Source organism: Ornithodoros turicata, chromosome 8 (assembly GCF_037126465.1).
Source record: "Ornithodoros turicata isolate Travis chromosome 8, ASM3712646v1, whole genome shotgun sequence".
NCBI lineage: Eukaryota > Metazoa > Arthropoda > Arachnida > Ixodida > Argasidae > Ornithodoros > Ornithodoros turicata.
This window is the reverse complement of record NC_088208.1, coordinates 39582563-39600432: the sequence shown is the minus strand read 5'-3', so window position 1 is coordinate 39600432 and position 17870 is coordinate 39582563. Positions and strand designations below refer to the sequence as shown.

Sequence of the window (17870 nt, the reverse complement as noted above, 5' to 3'; positions counted from 1 at the left end):
CCATCTACCCACATCTGTACGCCGCTCATAGCCTCAGTTGCTTCTCGGCGCTGACACAGAATCACACACAAAAAAATGTCGAAACAGTGCGATAAATGCCTCAGCGACAATCGGAACTTCTCCGGGGACACGAACAAGAAAGAATCTAGGAACATACCCACGGAGAACTTCTTCCTTGCCTGCTATTGTTTTTATCACGTAATCGCTTCTTATCTTCGTTGAGACAGAATGACAAGACATAGTTTAGAGTTCCCGCATCCACAATGTAATCTGTCCCATCGCTCGGGAGGCGCATTTTCCACCCTGACCATGCCCTGTGGAAAATTGTTCGTCGAATTCGGAGCACGTAAAGCTCGTCTGGCGTCTCAGGAAGCGGATGTAACGACAATGTGAAAGTGTCTACCTTCATTGCCTCCAGCGAGCTAAAACGGCAACGTATAGGAACACTCACAACGTGAGCGTTCTAGAACAGGGATATCTACACCCGAATTAGTTTTTCACGTTTTTTTTTTTTTTTCTGTACGCCGCTCATAGCCAAAGTTGCGTCGCGGCGCTAACCTGCAATAATAAAAAATAAACGTTTTACAAGTCAAGTGCACAGAAGGAAAAAAAGAAGTTCATGAATATTTTTTGCCCTATTTTATGAACACTCCATCTTCTTTGATTTCCCATGCTGCTGCCAGGGAACAGTGGAGAGTGCCACTTTGAAGGAACTCCCATTAAATTAACGGGGCCTCCATTCTCACAACAGGGCCGCGTGTGCTATTCATCTCAATTTTTTTTTACGTGACGTTTTCTAAGTAGCATTAATATCCACCCGAGGGACAAGCCGAAAGCGCTCACTCATTAGTCGTTTTTTGTGAAAGGAAATATGGAAAGAAGGACCGTCTTTTCTTCAGCAGCCTCTCGGGACGAAAGGCGAATGCCCTGGTGCATGCGACAAGACTGAAACCACTGCTATGTCTCTTTGGAAATCGCATGACCCCAAGCGCGTGAAGTAGAACTGGCGACGTCATCTAGACGCTGCGAATCGAAATAATAAACATAGTCGGAGCCCGCCTAGTGACTAATAATAATAATAATAATCACCATCACCATCATGCGTCCCTTGCGGAGGACGGCTTATCACAGTCAAGCCCCCGGATGTTATCAAGCTACATGCTTGCAGCTTTTTGTCCGGGGTCACCGCCATCTTACGATGGAAACGAAGCGATAAAATAGGTGCGTGTCACAATGTTGCTAGAGTCCTCAGACAGGTTCGAACCCGTATCCCCGGGCCCGGGGATAGTAAGCAAGGGGACGCGCGTCCCCCTGCCCATCAATGCCCCTACTTTGAACGGTAGTGAAGGACTTCTGTCCCAGCTTGGATTGTCTCGGATTCTTTTTTGGATTTTGTGCGTCTTGTCGTCTGGCGTCGGTTTCGAAGGGAAAGCTCACACGCGTACCGGACGGACATCGGCACTGTTCCCCGTGAAGCCGGCCCGGGACGCACACCAACCGCTCTGTGTCTCCCACTCCTAGCTGCTGTCCTCTCTCTCTGTCCACGTCTGTGCATCGCTCACGGCCACGGCTGTTTCGCGGCGCTAAAATGAACCTCTCGGTTCTCCAGTGGGAAATTTCGTTGAAAAGGCAACAACAAATGGGCGAAAAGAAAGCTTTCATCGTAATGATCTCGCTTACGTTGAGGACGATATTCTAACGAGTATGGACAAAAATGACGGTCGAGCAACACTGAAATGCGGTGAAGGTGACTATATCTCATACCGTGTCGCAGAGCCTGACTTATTGGGTCAGCCCTTCACGTATGTGAAGGCGTGAAAAATGACAGGCGACGCATTACGTATAGCACTCGCGGGAGAACATTTTTATTTTTTTTCTCTTTTGCCTTTGCAACGTAAATAGGGGCGGCCATGTGAAGGTAGGGTTTCTGTTTATGTATTTAGTTTATGTATTTATTTTTGTTCTTAGTGTTCGCAGGTTCGGAGGGTAAAAATGGGGCATATGTGAATGTAGGGTTTATGGGGGCGAACATGCGATCGGTGCTGAAATCGGATTCGTTATAGCGGACAACAGCTCCGTTCCTTCGATATATTTGAGAAATTGTTTGTGTAGAACACAGGTTAGGCGCTTGAAGGCATTGTACAGCGCTGATACGAACTGTATGTTGTACGAACTCCAAGGTCATGCTGAAGAACGCTCTCGTATTTTAAATAATAAAATACCTATTGGGAGCTGACAGGTTCAAATCCTACCCAGCGTGTGCTTCAATTATTCATGATGTCTCCTGGTTTATAGTCGATCTTCAATTCCTTCATGCTTCTTCTGAAAGCTTTGAAGGTGCCGTAAATCAGCATATAGACCGTTATGTTCGTGGCGTAGTTTAACAGTCTGCTGCTTGTAAATCAACCACAACATGGAACGCTAATTTTTGTTATTAATTTTTTTTTTTAATTTGCTAGTAAGGTTGCGGTAAAACGGCTCGGGGCAACGTCTGGTGGGAAATAATCCCGAATTTGTCGAGCAACAATGAAATATGTTCCAGACTAGCTACTCCTGACGGCTACGTAGCCGACACGTAGGCGAGTTCTTTCGTTTTAGACACAGTGTTATGCGCATGCTATGTAGTTGTACCGCAGTTCGTGGCGACTTCGACACAGTGTTGTCAGTAATTTTAATTTTCTAAAAAATAAACTACAATAATAATAATAGTAACTTTATTTTTGTTCAGATACCCCAAAACAACCACTAGGGCCTTCTTGAGCTATGAGCGCAATTATGACGCAAGAGTACCGAGGCTATATCGAGTACATCAATTTTCTGAGATTGCAGCTCTATACTGCTGTACATTACCTTTAAAGCTTCCCGCCACATCACCCAATAACATTACTAGTACGCTGGCAACACTGGAGCAGACCTCGATTGCGGGACAACAACCATACCACCGTCTGGCTCGTTCTTTCACGCATGAGGAAACCTAACTTCTGCGTAACTAGCCTTTAGTTACCGCGCGCGCGGAAAACAGGTGTGGTGTGTATGACTCACGTCCCTTCTGGCAGGCCTTGGTGATGGAGTGATGCTGGAATGCTACCTGCATAAACGCGGTAATAAAGCGGCTCTAAAGACGCTGCGGGAAAAGGAGCCCGCTTCGATAGGGCAGTACATTTTCCCTGTGGGCACCCACGTCTCTTATATCGAACTACTGTAGGTCAGACGGTCGGACGCCAACGCTGACCTTCGGTATTACGTAATATACCTTGTACACAATTGTGCCTCTTTCGCGTGCTGGGGTGTCGTTTTAGAGCGTGGTTCGAACGCTCTGTTGCGATGCCGTTTGGCTGTTATGGTACGTTTCAGCAAATACGTTTCAGCAAATACCCTAGCAGCGTACCTTTGCGCCCTGATACACAACTGTGCTCAACTTGTTTCTTTCTTTTTTTTTTTTGTTATAGTGTGTGTGTGTGTGGCTATGCAACTATGCCTATGAGAGGCGTATAGACGTGTACAGATTGAGAGAGATAGGAGCAGGAAGGAGTGTGAGACAAAGGGGGGGGGTTAGTATGCGTCCTGGGCAGACTTCAGGGGGAACTCTGAGCACAATTTGTAAAATGTCAGACCACTGTCAGTGCGTGTTAACAGTTTATATAGTTAACGGTTATATATATATATATATATCTTCATGTTGAAATATTTGAGGAGGGGGGAATGCACTGTCTTGTCTCCCGTCGCAATTTTATTATCTTATTTTATGCTGCGCTGTATTATTAATACTCAATATTTATTGATATGGCGGGATAAATACGTGAATTATACTAAGTTCGGAAAGCGTACGTGAAATAATGTGTTCGATATAAACGAGCCGCGCTTAGAGATGGGTTTCAGAATAACAAAACACATTGCTCATTAAGGGGAAAAACGACCACTGACTGGTGAGGAAGTATTGAGTAATATTTGTGCATCCGATTACAACAGCCCCCGCACAGGCAACACGACACACCGTCCCTCAATATAGACATCATTAATATTCCGCGACCGTATTTCACGTTGTCATCCTGCAAGATGAACCACCGCGACCACCCCCGTGTATTCCTCCACCTGCGCTGCGGAGATATCCATTTCATGTGGAATTGCAATGATGATCCTATCCCACGCACTGTCTGTGTGTTGTTCCGAGTCGGTCTTTAGTGCGTGAAAGCCGGCATTACTATTCACAGCACGTTCCGCGTAACAGCGTCACGGCAGACAGAGGTTTACGCTCCGCCCGGTAAGGGCCGAAGGTCGTGCGCTGACATCGGCAACAGTCGAGCCTTCTTTGGGAAACACTCGACGACAACATCTCCGATATGAATGGGATGCACGATCGCAAAATCCCAAGTCCTCTGCAACGCGGACGTTCGTTGCAGACGTGAGCAAGGTTCGAGAAAATTTGAGAAAATTCCAAAGTGGCCTCAGGTCGAGAACCGCCAATATTTCGAACAGTCTCTGTTCGAAATATCGTATCATGAAGCTTTTTCTTCAATCAAACTGTAATTCGCCAGTTTTCAGGGCCAGTTTAAATACCAACACTAACTAAAATACATGTTTAGCGGTAATTAGTGGAGATGTAGCATCTTTGAAGCCCAATTTTCGAAAGAAATTATCTAGGATACAACGGACGTCTAAATCGCCGTTGCAGACGACACTTCTGCGATGAAACCACGCGGGTGAAACTATGTGAAGCAGACGACACTCCTCCACAGGCTCCCCCACGGTGGCAGGAACGACGCATGACGCTATGTCAGCTGGATGAAATTTGCATCAGAATCTTCGCAGTGATGAAGTAGATTCAACGATATAGTTAGAGGTAACACCAGTCAATTTCGACAACTCTGTTCCATCGTAATGGAGCGGAATGATTATTATTTCTGCACATTTCGTTGTCAGTGAAGTGGTTGTTATACGGACTCGAATTGTTACGGTGGTAGGGACCAGTGCAGTTCCCAAAACACAAAACCTATGAAAACCTGAATAGAAGAACACACTTTGAAAATTCCCACAAAGAACCCATTCTATGATAGTCTGTGATTGGCTGTATGAAGCAGTGGTCATTATCTTTTCGCTTGCGCCATCCATAAACTTCTACTCTGTTATGAGTGGCTATAGGAACAGAACACTAGCAATAGCAAACACGACCTTTTCAAAGGTAGTAAAGAAAGAACGATGTGTTCTTCGCAGCACATTCTGTCAATAGTCACGTTTTACGCTGCTACATATATATAGCGCTGGCTCGCATAGAGAAACCAAGGTGACGTTTGTTAAACGCCGTATTATCATGGCTAAATGACATAAAGGTCAAGCTCATGATAGGAATTGTATATGAGAGCTCCATATCGCGATAATTGCACTGCCTGCGGTGTCCGTCCTAGTCTTTGTTGTTTTGTTTTGCAGTACATGTTGTATTTACCATACTCACCACAGAAGGAAGTGCCTATTGGTTAACTGACCGTGAAGTAAACCTAAGTACCACTAAAACTACATACGACGAACATTTCATGTAGAATTTCACAAAGAACTCGCTTCAATTTCAATCATCCAAGCTAATTAGAAGCAATGCTGGGGCAGACATCACTTTTGTATAAGTTTCGTCCGCAAAGAAAACTTGATATAAACAGACAGCTCGTCTGCGATTACTACAGAATTAAGTAGGCGATACCACAGCCTCCGGTCAGGTACAGCAGCCCACGACCAGCGAAGAGCGCACGTTAAGACGTCAGTCAACCTCCCGTCAGAAGTCCATCGCCGATGCTTTTCTGGCATGTGTCACAAGTTTGTAGTGGGAAGAGCATTCAGAGAAAGGCTATCGATTTTTGAAGGGACGCGCTCTCCAATGTGCTTCAGATGATCCCACTTTCTCAGTGCTCCCAACATTGTGAGCGAACACAGCAACTTACCTTGACTTCCGAGGTCTAAAAATCCCTTCGCATGACACGATTGTCGCAGTACGGCAGATTAATCCAGGAAATTTGCCACAACAGTGCACTACAATCAACACCGACGAAGCGAAGCAACAACACAGACGACACACACAAAACTTCACCGCAATGGCGGAGGTCACGTGATCACAAACTCGAGCAGCCGCCATGCGAAAATGTGTTTCGTAACTGACACGCTATGGGCCTTTCATCGGTAATGGTCGTTAGTATTTCCCTGTAAACATGTTTATATGCCTCTGAGGCACAAGATAGAAGTTTACTGGTAACTTGTTTTGTGAGATAGTAGCCGCGTTGCGTCGCCAGGTGGCGCCCGAAAATGTAAACAAACAGCCGAAGAATGGATGCGTACGTTTTCGACTGCGATCGGCCGCATCGTTAACTTCTAATTCGAACACATTACCCTACTGACATGCTCGATGCTCAGTTGATCAGCAGGGGCACCGTCGTGTCAGCGACTCACATTGAAGATGTGTCCTGTTGCATTGTACGGGAGTACCTCTCGAGGAAGGTGAACCAAAATAACGCTTCTAAAACGTACGATCATTACATACATTTCACTTACGCAGGGCCTCAAAAACACGCTGGCCACAATGGATGAGGAGCTCCCTAGACGTGCAGGATGTTTTTCTGCCCGCGATCAACTCATCCGAGCCGTTTGTATGGAACGGCTCGTCAGAGAGAACAAGGCACGTCCGGTGTTTTCACCTCCGCTTACATTCTTCGGCTAACTAATTTCGTCCCTTTCTTGAACTTCAGGAAAGAGAGACACCGTACAAAGCTCTCTTGGAAATGCTAGTCCAGGAAAGACTTTTGCGGAGGCGCTCCAAAACGAAGCAGGAATCGACGACTAGAAACGCCGGCGGGGAGTTCGTCCGCGAAGTAAACAATAACTTTTCCAATCTGTTGTCTGCAAAGAACGGCAGCAACGACTCGCTGAACTCAGCCGACGTGATCACCCGCACCAGAAGTCAAACCGAAACTAAGCGGCCGCAATCTGCGCGTGGCAGACGAGACGCGGGGGGTCTCGTTTTACGTCCGAAGAACGACATCGAAGCGGTGCACAAGCTCATATCCAAATCGCAGCAGTACAGAGGAGGCACACAGCATCAGGGCACGTCGGACGACAATTTCCCCCATCTGGACGAGCCCTTCGCGCCGTTAAATGGGCAGGGTGACAGAGCCGACGCCATCGACGATCTCGGAAAGCAGATAAGTGAGGTCTTCAGCACCCACAAGGAGCAGAGGCTACGACGGAATATGTTGCCGACGCGGTCGGTGGCTCCCGCAAACTCGCTCGGAACGGCGGGTGATACAAAAGTCCCGTCCGTCCACTTACCGAGGCCGGCGAGGATCACCACTCTCAGGATGGACTCCTTTGGAGATGCAGAATATTCCTTGAATAGGGTATGGTAATACTTTGTCCTTTTGCCATGTGCTTGTGCTTATGGGCATGCAGCACTTCCACTGGCCCTTGGAGCACGAGTTGTGATAGAGATGTTATCAAAAGCTCTCATTCGTACCAGCTTTCCAAACTGTGCGAGGCTTATCCCTGGCTTATCTGTACGCAGCTAATACTCGCTTTGTATGAAACTGTGCAGGAAGGAAGTGAAGATGCAAAGAAGTCTTTCCTCCTGAGAAGTCAAAGTGCTCCGAGGCTTGAACAGTCTGCACGGGACAGCATGAGGAGAACACACACGGCATCCAACAATATTGCGAATCTCATCACCAAAACCAAATCAAACGTGGGAATGTCGGATGAGGTAGACGACGTCGAGCTTTCCGACGTAACGGATCAAGACATACAGGGTGATCACGCGATAGTTACACATCGACTGGTGAACTTTCGACCAATCACACTCGAGGAAGCTACGGTGAGTAAATGCGAAACTGCAGATTGAATAAAACCTATATATATATATTTTAAAAAAATTTTTTTATTTAACTATAATGCCAGCGAACTGAGGTCGGCCAAGGCATGAATGTAGAACATTCACTAAGTCGCATATATAGTATCTAATCCATCACAAAAAGACGAAAGAAGAAGAACGAACGAAAGAATACTGATAACAATTCACCCTCGGTTGAAAAGTGTCTACATACCGGCAGTGGCAAATTCTGCTCTGTTGAATGGAACTCGGCGAAAACAAATTTCAATAATCAATTTTAAATTTGCCAGTTAAACATATTAAAGCACAGCCAGCACATATTAAATGAACATGCACGCTGTGCTATAGACGACCTGCGCTCCTACGTCATTGATTACGTAATGCCGCCGTGCAAAGCATGCTGGTGAGCACTATCAGCTTTATCAACCTATCAGCCGACATGTTTTTCCCGCTTCTTGCCCACCACAGCAAAATATAACCTCGAACCGGTCTTCCCGTGACATCACGTTTGTAAACACAGGGTCGTCCATACTAAATTAGAGTAACTAGCACATTGCTTGTCGTCTTGTGCATTTTCATTGTGTTCCCAAAACTTTCCAGCAGTGGAGAGGCATATTTAACGCCCATACCCTTTCAGGACATCAAACGCCTTCTTTTCGGGTCCCCGTCTTGCAAATTTGGTGAGGAGTGGGCTGAACAGGGATTCACCTTCGTGAACTCCAACGCCGTTCCTTACGGTCTCATTCAAAAAAAGGTGTGTGCACTCAAAAATTGCCTCTGTGGCAAAAGCAGACCCCAAATTTGTACGTTACAGGGCGGTCCCTGCGGTGTTCTTGCAGTTGTTCAGGCGTATCTACTGAAGGAGTTGTTGTGGCCAGATTCTAGTCAAAAAGACGATACTGGGTAGGTGCCTTGAGGACGCATCTCGAAAGGGACAATCTTATACAGTCTACGGTATGAGAAAAACTTTCTTTCAGTTCTACGGATGTTGGTATAGAAGAAAGGAACACAGCGCTTGCAGGTGCTCTTAGCTGTATTCTGTGGCAAGCAGGCAATGGAAGGAAAGCTGTCATAGTGAAGTGAGTTTTCCGGAGTGATTTTCAAAGGAAGGCTAAAGTGTGATTACCAAAGGGAAATAAATATGAGAGGACACAGAATGCTCTCACACAACCCTGATTCTCTGTACGGAAAGACTTCACTCTGTCACAAACACTTTTCAGTCCCTCTGGTGTGAAAGTCTTGAAGGTTGAAGGTCTTCTGTCCGCAGACGGCATAACAGAAACAGTAAGCTCTGCACCAGCTAAACATTCTGACACACTTTCTGCAGCCCTCCTTCTAATGAGGTACCTTTCAGTTAACAGTATCCACATTTACATCAAAACAAGCCGTTCTAGAATACTACAAGTCATGCATATCAAAGGTGAGGCTTGCCGAACCGCTTTACGGCAGGGTGACGTTACGTAACGTTCGTCGCAATAGTGTGTGCAAATATTGCTTTCTACAACAAACAGTTACAAGAAGAAAGCTGTTCAAGCTGTGTCGCCTTCTTGATATCTGTACTGTTGACTCATGGGATTGAAAGGTACGTGTCCTCTTAGGTATGTGTCACAGCGGAAGCATGACAGTGTGACTTCCAAGGTTACGATTTCTTCTTTCCGTGTCAAACGATGTCCATAGAACTATGCCAAAGCGTAGTATCCAGAAAATCGTATATAGAGTCCAGTTCTTAGTGTTTTCACGTGTCACAGGGATCCGAACCGGAGCTGAACCCGAACCAAAAACTGCTAAAAACTGTTATTTGTTTACTGAACCGAACCAGAATTATTTATTCTAGCACTGAACTCAACCGGTTCACGAAACGGTTCAGGTAGGATGCGTGATTCAGCAAGCCAAGTCCCACAGTGTTTCTCTTACAAACCATGTAGTAGCAGAGCTTCAATGGTACCACTTTATTTTGAAAATTTTATTTCGAGGAAAATCAAGCTTTCATTCATTCGTCAAATTCGCGAGCCGAAACGTGAGTGTGGTAATGATTTCCTTTCACTGTACCAAGTGTTCCTGGGGCTGCTTGAATGCAGGTTAGAGACCGCAGTTTATCGTGGCTTTTGCCTTTTTTGGACACACCCATGAAAATTTTATGACTTGGGGTGGGGGGGAGGGGCAAGCTCGCTACATATGAGAGAGCCGTTGCAGATCGCAAAGGGATATTATATCGTTGTTACATATGTTGCTACATTGATGCACCAAGACAGTATCGTCTGAAGTTCACTACATCGTGAAATCCTGCATCGAAGCCATGTCACAAACCTTCCTTTGCTTTGGAACCTTACAGAATCCGTGAGGAAATGGATGAACGCAATAGCTGCTTGATAGGGAAACATAGCCATTGCAATCAGGTAGGGTGCACTCTGTCCTTCAAAATTTCGTGCACGAAACATTATATGCATTCACTTCCAGGAAATGGTAAATCTGCTGCTCATTGGACAAGCAGTTACAAATGTCTTCAATAATGAGGTCTCATTTGGCAAAGAAGAAAAGACTGTGTTACGTGGCATCACATCCCCTTCAAATATTGGACTGCTGTCTCTGTATGAACACTACAACTCATGTGAGGTAAAGCTATGGAATGTTTGATCACTCTAACATTTTCACACATGTAGTACCAACCTAGCACATCTGACATGTGCACAGCAAATGTTCAAGCTCCACCGACAATGGGTATCGACGTTGCACAGTTTGGTGCAGCCAAGGTGTGCCTGCAAATAGTTTGGTGCAGTCAGGGCGTGCCTGCAAATAGTTTGGTGCAGCCAAGGTGTGCCTGCAAATAGTTTGGTGCAGCCAATGCGTGCCTGCAAATAGTGTAGCATCCTGTCTCTCCCAGATCTGACAGGCCTTAGTGACACTGTGTATTTATAGCACCCCTGTAAATTAAATTGCACTGCGATAACAGGAAATGCCATTGTGCAATCGGCAATCAGTGAATAGGTCGATGTGCAAAAATATGTTGCGCGATTGTCAACGTACGCAGTCCGAACATATCAACCAAATGGTTCACCGGGCTACCTACAATACTATTTTGGAGAGCGTAGTATTTAACCTAGGTTAATTTGGACCACTAAACCCGGAACCTCGAGCAAAAGAAAGATTTTCGGGTACAGAGCTGGCAGCTCCCATAGAAGATAATTTATTTATTTATTTACCCTCAGGGTTCTTCATTACAGAGGGGAGTGGGTAATATATTGAAAAATATATGTGGGCAATATAATGAAGCATTATGCAACTTTCCCATCTTGAGGTTGGATCACACTACAAGGACCCCAAGTTTCCAATCTGGCTTGTCCTGAGCGAGAGCCACTTCTCTGTGCTCTTCTCCAAGACACGGACCGCACTGTGCCCTAGCGGACGACAGTTTCAACTGTACTACTACGACGGCCTCAACAAGCAGGAGGAGGAGATCAAGCTTACTATAGGTACTTTAGCAGGTCCAAAAAGTGACGTGACCTAAAAGTAACGAAACATTTGTATTTTCCATTTAGACCCCTCAGCCAATGTTATCTGTGAAGACTCAATCATGACTCCCCCGTTGGAGCTGTGCATCAGAACCAGGTATATCCAACATTACGGTGATCATTAGAGCGCTGATTTTCACGAAAGTGCTTTTTTTTTTTTTTTTTGCAACATGGTTTTTATCTGGATGATGAAAGACACTTTTGGTCGTGGTTTGGGACAGATTAGAAAAGGGCTCCATCGTGCATATAAATGCATGTTTTACACATTATGGCTGCCCATTCTGCATGAAAATGCATATTTTGCCATATTTCCAGATGGCCAAGGGCTAGTGCTTCCTTCTTCTTCTTTTCAATGAATGTTTTGGACCCTTTTCCGCGAGAATTTCGGTCAGAATAGAATATTTTCGATGTTTTAGTGGGACCAGTGTACAGCCCCCATTTTAGCTGCTCCTCTGCGTAAAATACTAACCACCAATGTTAGAGATCTTTTCTTACAGCCGTGCTCAGGGCTTGCACATTCGTATGGCATCTTTTTTTCTTTCTTTACTGCATGCTCCTGAACGAAGGCAGCTTTATTATTTTACCGCGCGATCCCTAAGCTCAAAAGTTTGTCAAATATTCATTAGACGCATTGCCTTCATATCACGAATGATGAAAAACATTGCATGCACTAGAGCTTTTACTGCATATTTAGAATATTTTCGGTGCATACATGCACGCATATTTTGGGAGCCGTGAAGGACACTGTGAAGTCAGCATTGAGGTCATCCTTGTGATGATGTGTGCTTTGAAAGTCTTTCTAATCAACTTCTAAGGTTGTTCTGTGCAGGATATCCCCATACAAAAATTATTTCCTTAGCCAAACATATCTTACTTTCCTCTAATATTCTCAGCAATGCTCCGGCTACAGCTACGGAGAGACATGAAAAGGTTGCGAGCGTTCCGTACTCGCATGGTTAGCTGACTGGGTCATCCTACGCGGTAAAAGTGGTCTGTCGGAGTCTCTATAAACTCTCCAGGCTAATTCCCAAGGTCAACTGGCCTAGGGAAGGCGAGGGCTGCACAGTAAATCACCGGAAAAAGTTTGTTGCGTGCAAGTGAGACGTTCTGTATGCCTTGCCGTTGAGTTGTGGGAGTCAGTACATAGGCCAGACCTCAAAGTGCATAAACAAACGCCTTCGGCAACATAAAAACCACGTGGAGTCTGGCTCGCTCGACACTGCCCAGATCTCGAAAAATAATTTGGACTCATGTCCGCACAATTGTCGCCTCATCTTTGACGAAGCGGTTCTCAAGTGGAGTCATTCCACCTCTTCGGAAGGGGTGTGAGCATGAAATCCGTCAACCTGTCTCCGAGGGAAGTGGCAGTTTGTGGCAAAGGATTTGGTGTATAGACTGGTCGTCAGTGTCATTTTTGCTTTTGTTGCGGGTAAACTGTCCGTCCGTCCGTCCGTCCGTCCGTCCATGTTTTCTTTTTGTGTGTTTATCATCACGTTATTTATGTAGTACTACTGTAGTGGTTTTTAGACTCACGATTCTGTCTGCTTCATTGCAGGTGGAAAGGGGCATCTGTATCTTGGAACGACTCGGAACCTCTACTTTGAAGTGACCCAGCTGTTCTCAAGGAGCAGTACTACTATTACTCTAGTCTGTCGAGCTAGTCGGAGGAACAAAAATCCGTCCATTCACGGCCTTGATCTCATTTGCGTTCTGTATAGACGAGTCTCAGTATTACTCCGTTTACTACTTCAATTTTTAAATTAAATCAGGGACTTGCACTACACACGACCTTTCGGTACATATTCCAAAACCAAGGTTGTTCCTTTTTTGCTATATTTTTTAAATTGTGCCATTCCTGTAACAGTGTCTGTTTTTATGGGACATTTTTTTTTAGTATGTTCACATTATACACTGTTATTTTGTACAGTAAATTTATTTCACAATTATGCTGTGTCCAGACAATGTATATCATGGCTAGTGCCCTTGCATAGATGCAAGGGGGAGGTTGGGGGGGGGGAACAGAATTCTACTGCTGGGGGACAAGAAAAAAAAAAGGAATTTCTCAGTCAGTTCACCAGTTTGCACTGTGACCCTAAATATACAACCTACCAAGTTGCAGTGACCTACTCCATGCATAGTACACGTACCACACATGGCACCATGTGTGTGTAAGACACTAGGTACATGTGGCCTGGTACCATGCTTGCAACTACCAACAACGGGTAGCTTCATACCACACGTATAACGTGACAGGTACTGGTGACATGGTACCTTCCATTGCACTGCACAGTGTACTGGTGGCATGGTACCATGTCTGGACAGTACAGGTACTAGGCAGCCCGGTGCAATGCATACGTTGTACAGGGTGCTGGTGTCCCAGAAGCATACGTACATCGTACCAAGTTCTGGTCGCCTGGTATGACACATGTACTGCACAGGGTACTAGTGACTTGGTACCACGCATGCAAAGTACGAAGTACAACTAAGCTGGTACCATGCACTGCTCCAGTTACTAGGATACCTTCTCCAGCACACAAAAAATCTCCACATAAGTGACACAGTACAAGGAAGCCACTTACAGAAGTTTATTCTGGAAATACTGCAGAACACATTTAAAATGGACGCGAATAAAACTAAATTACAAGCAGAGCTGGAGATATCAACAGATCCAGAACAACCACTGCCCCCCCCTTATATTTGATATACACTAAACTGTATGACAAACCAGTTAAAAGCAACTGTTCTATATCAATATGAAACTGACTCAGTTGACAATTATTTTTTAATGTGTGTAGCAACAACTCGGGCAACTGAGTTCACTTGAGCTACTTTAAGATTGCTCGTATAAAAATGACAAAGATCACAACCTCCTGGCAATTTGGACTGTCTGTTTCAATTCGTGGTACGTTATTTACATAACAGAATGACCAGACTGTGCAAATGTTTTAAATTTCAAATATACATGCATCTACATCTAACATCGCTATATTCATACGTGTACACCCCTTTCTAGCAGCGTAACGTGTTTGTACAGGGTACTGAATGCTTTGAAGCTTGGGCAGATGCAAGTCCCAGGAGGTGCTTTATCACAAATGATATTGCAGAATTATTTCAATCGCAAATTTATGCGCAGTACTCCGTAGCTTATCGTATGAAAAACACTGAGTCATCATGCTGCAGTTCAACCTTTGTCTGTAATTTGTGCGCCTTGGCATTCGAAATTGCAAGCATTTGCACAGCCTATATTACGGATAGGATCATGTATATACTGAGAAATACCAGGAAGAAACCTACCACTGCAATCTCATTGTATGGCAAGTGCTAGAGTTCACTCTACCTTGCATGGTGCAAGTCTCACAACACCACATGAGTCAATGTAGTGTACCCAACGGCATCTCGGCACAGCACGTAACAAGAGACTCGTATTACAGTGGGACTACAATTATCTGTTACATACGAGAAAGCACATCAGGTGAAGGTTACTGACGTTGCTCCATTGTTACAAAAAGGTGCCTGAGCAGGCCTTCCCACTTCCCTGGTTTTCGCATTTGTGCACCATTCAACAGTAAGTACATGTGGGCACATAATCTTTTGACCTATCTCGCTTGCTCTTCAGATATACATTTTTTTTGCTATGTTACAGTTCTTTTGAAATTGTGTTGCCATCGATCGCTCCCGTCACAATGAAACTCGATTATATTTCAAAGCTTGAATGAACCAGGATTTTGAGCTGACCAGGCTTCACAGCGTGCTTTTCTGAACATATTGTAGCACCACATGTGATTGGGCAGGGCAGTACCTCGAGGTAACAGCCCGTCAACTGTGGGTTACAAATTTTGCTCTACAGGAAGCCTGACACCTGGTGGAACAAAGATGCGTAAATTTTGTTACAGTCTCATTGTTAGACTAGGTTGGGGAATAGGGTTCGCGGGAATCTGAACAATTCGATTAACTTATTCGCAAGATGAAAAAGAGAACGTTAACACCCCAACAGCTCTGAGTATTCTTTCCCTTCATTCATCTAGTCTGCACTTAATAAAAAATCTTCTAGACAAGGTCTGGACTCGACGTCGGGCTAGACCGACACGGTGTGATAATACGTAAAAGGCGTTACACAAAACAAACTAGCATACGTGCTACAACAAACACTTGCAGGAAGTCAAGACTGACGTATGCACATCAAAAACTGTGGGGAGACACAGTACCGGAACGTCATACTGGATTCACACACAATCCGAGCAAGGTGGCATGGTAATTGAGGGACTAGTGGGTGGTGGTGGCAGACACGACATTTTAAATGTCATCACAGCACTGTGGAATCTGTGCCCAGCAAATGAGAATGCCCGGGTGAGCTTTACACAGTGAAATGTGCATTCAAAGTACAAAACGAAAAACTGGAGACATTAAAGGGACAATCGCATCCGGAAACCAGTCTAAGAAACCAATACCATTACGTTCAGCATGTCGTCGACAATCTGCTTGGCTAATGTTTTTGTCCGAAAAGTGCCCAGAAACGAAAAAAATGAATTTTAAAAATCAGTGCTGCAGAGGGTCCCGGCAGTGTGATGTCGCCCTCTAATTGGCGGAGTGAGAGGTCGCTGTCCGGACGCCCGCATCACCGCGGCATCCCTTTTTTTTTTCAAGGTTGTGCTCCGATTGGCGAAGAAGATGATGAGCCTCATAGGTGGTGTAGGGGATGACGTTTTAGCCTATTTCCAGAGAGGGAATTCCGGTAATCGGTAATACTCTCAACAACCGGCGTCTGCTCCTGTCATGTATTCCATCAAACAGCAGTCGAGCTACACCACTGTGTTACCGCGGTCAGTGGTACGTGAGGAATTCAATTACACTATAGTTTCGAACGGATGTGATCGTCCCTTTAATGACAGTTAACAGATATGCCACATTTACCCAGTACTCGAAGAATTGTAATTCTATGAGTGGTCTAGCATGGGGAAAGAAAAGAGCTGCCTGGAAACAGGTCATGAAAAGATCGGGACTTCTGCTCCCTTTCAAAGTTCCCTATAGGTCTTGCTGATATAAGACAAAGACTACTAGTGCCTAATGCAGTAGGAGGACAGAAACATCCCAGCTTCTCCAGCAACTGGCTCCTGACTCTGTGAAAGGCTTGATCTTGTGCACATTTTCTACAATGTGAGGTGTCTATGATGCATATGTACATGCCTGTAGTATGTATGTATATATGAAGTATCTGTAAATTACCTCTCTGCCTGGATTAAAGACTACCTTTTATCACATGAGTCAGTGTCATTATGCCATCACGGTTGAAATCTGTTACTCGTGCAGAACATTTGGATCACAAGAAGAACGAATACTGCAAAGGTCAAAAGGAAAGTTCAGACAAAGTGTTTGAATCTTGAGGTGGATATGACAGCACCTCTCTTTCCTACCCCCGTATGAACCTTTGTGTGCAATACGGGTTATACGGGTTGCATGTACTAGCGTAGCTGGATAAAATTTACCACAGTTGCTTATCGTAAAGGGATGACGACCAGCAGTCATTAAATTACTGCTGTGTCTGATTTTAAAGCATGTGCTATGATGCTATATAGGATATTCCATTCAGCAGTTTCGGACATGGCAGAAGCAGGTGCTCCCCCCCCCCCCCCCCCCCCCCGCCTGATTAAAAAAAAAGGAAAAGAAAAACATGCTGACCGTGATGTGCACATGTAATGCACAAATCACACTAAGTGGAAATCGCAAAATTTGTAGTGACGGTAGTAACTGTACATACGATGTACATACACACATCTACTGTACAACTATGGGAGGCATTATGTGAGGCATTATGTGAGGCATACCTGCTGATACTTCCTTGCCAGGGGATGTTTCCTTGGATCACGGTTTCTCAGCTGATCCCCTATTGCACACATAGGTCCAGCATAGTGATTCTGTACACAGATACACTTAGCATTTGCATACCGCAATCATTTACCGCAATTCAAGGTGTCCCATGTGGCAAAGAACACCAGAAATAGCAAACACAACGAAAAATAAAAACAGTGTGACAACGTTGTTTTTCCAAGGAAGTTGTCACACGGTATCTTTTTTTTTACTTCGCAGACTTTCTTTTTTGCAGATAAAAAAGAAAAAAAAAAAGAAGTGACACAAGGTGTAGCTTGTAGCAAACACCTCCAGTCGGGCGTTTCTCAGGGCAGTCCTCAGCTTTTGGCACCCCGGCCCTTTAACCAATACTTTAATAAATTTTAATGATAAGTAATTAGTGATTAATACATGACTGATAACAACGTTTAGCTGGCTTCATTCATGCGGAGCGCTCTATTTCGTTTTTCACCTTGGTGCATCTTACTTGGGACAGCCTGTTTAGCGGTTCCAAGAAAGCAAGAAATCAGTGAATGATGAACAAGCAGCAAATAAAGCGCAAGTTCGAACCACTTGCAGCCTTCTTGTCACCATACGTAGGGAACACTGCTGTTGGTACCGGTGAGGTATACCATGTGAGGATACCCAGCAAGCCATTGTAC

The 17870-nt window shown here is 44.8% G+C and overlaps 2 protein-coding genes across 3 annotated transcripts in view; one reads left to right on the top strand and one right to left on the bottom strand.

Annotated features, from left to right (window-relative positions):
• LOC135367305 (tyrosine-protein phosphatase non-receptor type 4-like) overlaps nucleotides 1-6085 on the bottom strand; it is a 128564-nt gene extending 122479 nt beyond the window's left edge. For both annotated transcript variants that reach the window (XM_064600510.1, XM_064600513.1), the window contains exon 1: nucleotides 5928-6085. The gene's annotated coding sequence lies outside the window, so the exon portion shown is untranslated. The remainder of the gene's footprint in view (nucleotides 1-5927) is intronic.
• A 189-nt stretch (nucleotides 6086-6274) lies between these two features.
• LOC135367303 (probable ubiquitin carboxyl-terminal hydrolase MINDY-4) lies at nucleotides 6275-13166 on the top strand. Its single transcript, XM_064600507.1, has 15 exons — nucleotides 6275-6477; nucleotides 6536-6655; nucleotides 6726-7373; nucleotides 7568-7840; nucleotides 8493-8609; nucleotides 8670-8758; nucleotides 8833-8934; nucleotides 9076-9139; nucleotides 9210-9275; nucleotides 9367-9437; nucleotides 10188-10251; nucleotides 10313-10468; nucleotides 11151-11325; nucleotides 11392-11461; nucleotides 12920-13166. Exons 1-15 carry the CDS (start codon nucleotides 6379-6381, stop codon nucleotides 12966-12968), a joined length of 2163 nt encoding a protein of 720 aa, XP_064456577.1. The 5' UTR covers nucleotides 6275-6378; the 3' UTR covers nucleotides 12969-13166.
• Nucleotides 13167-17870: the final 4704 nt, after the last annotated feature.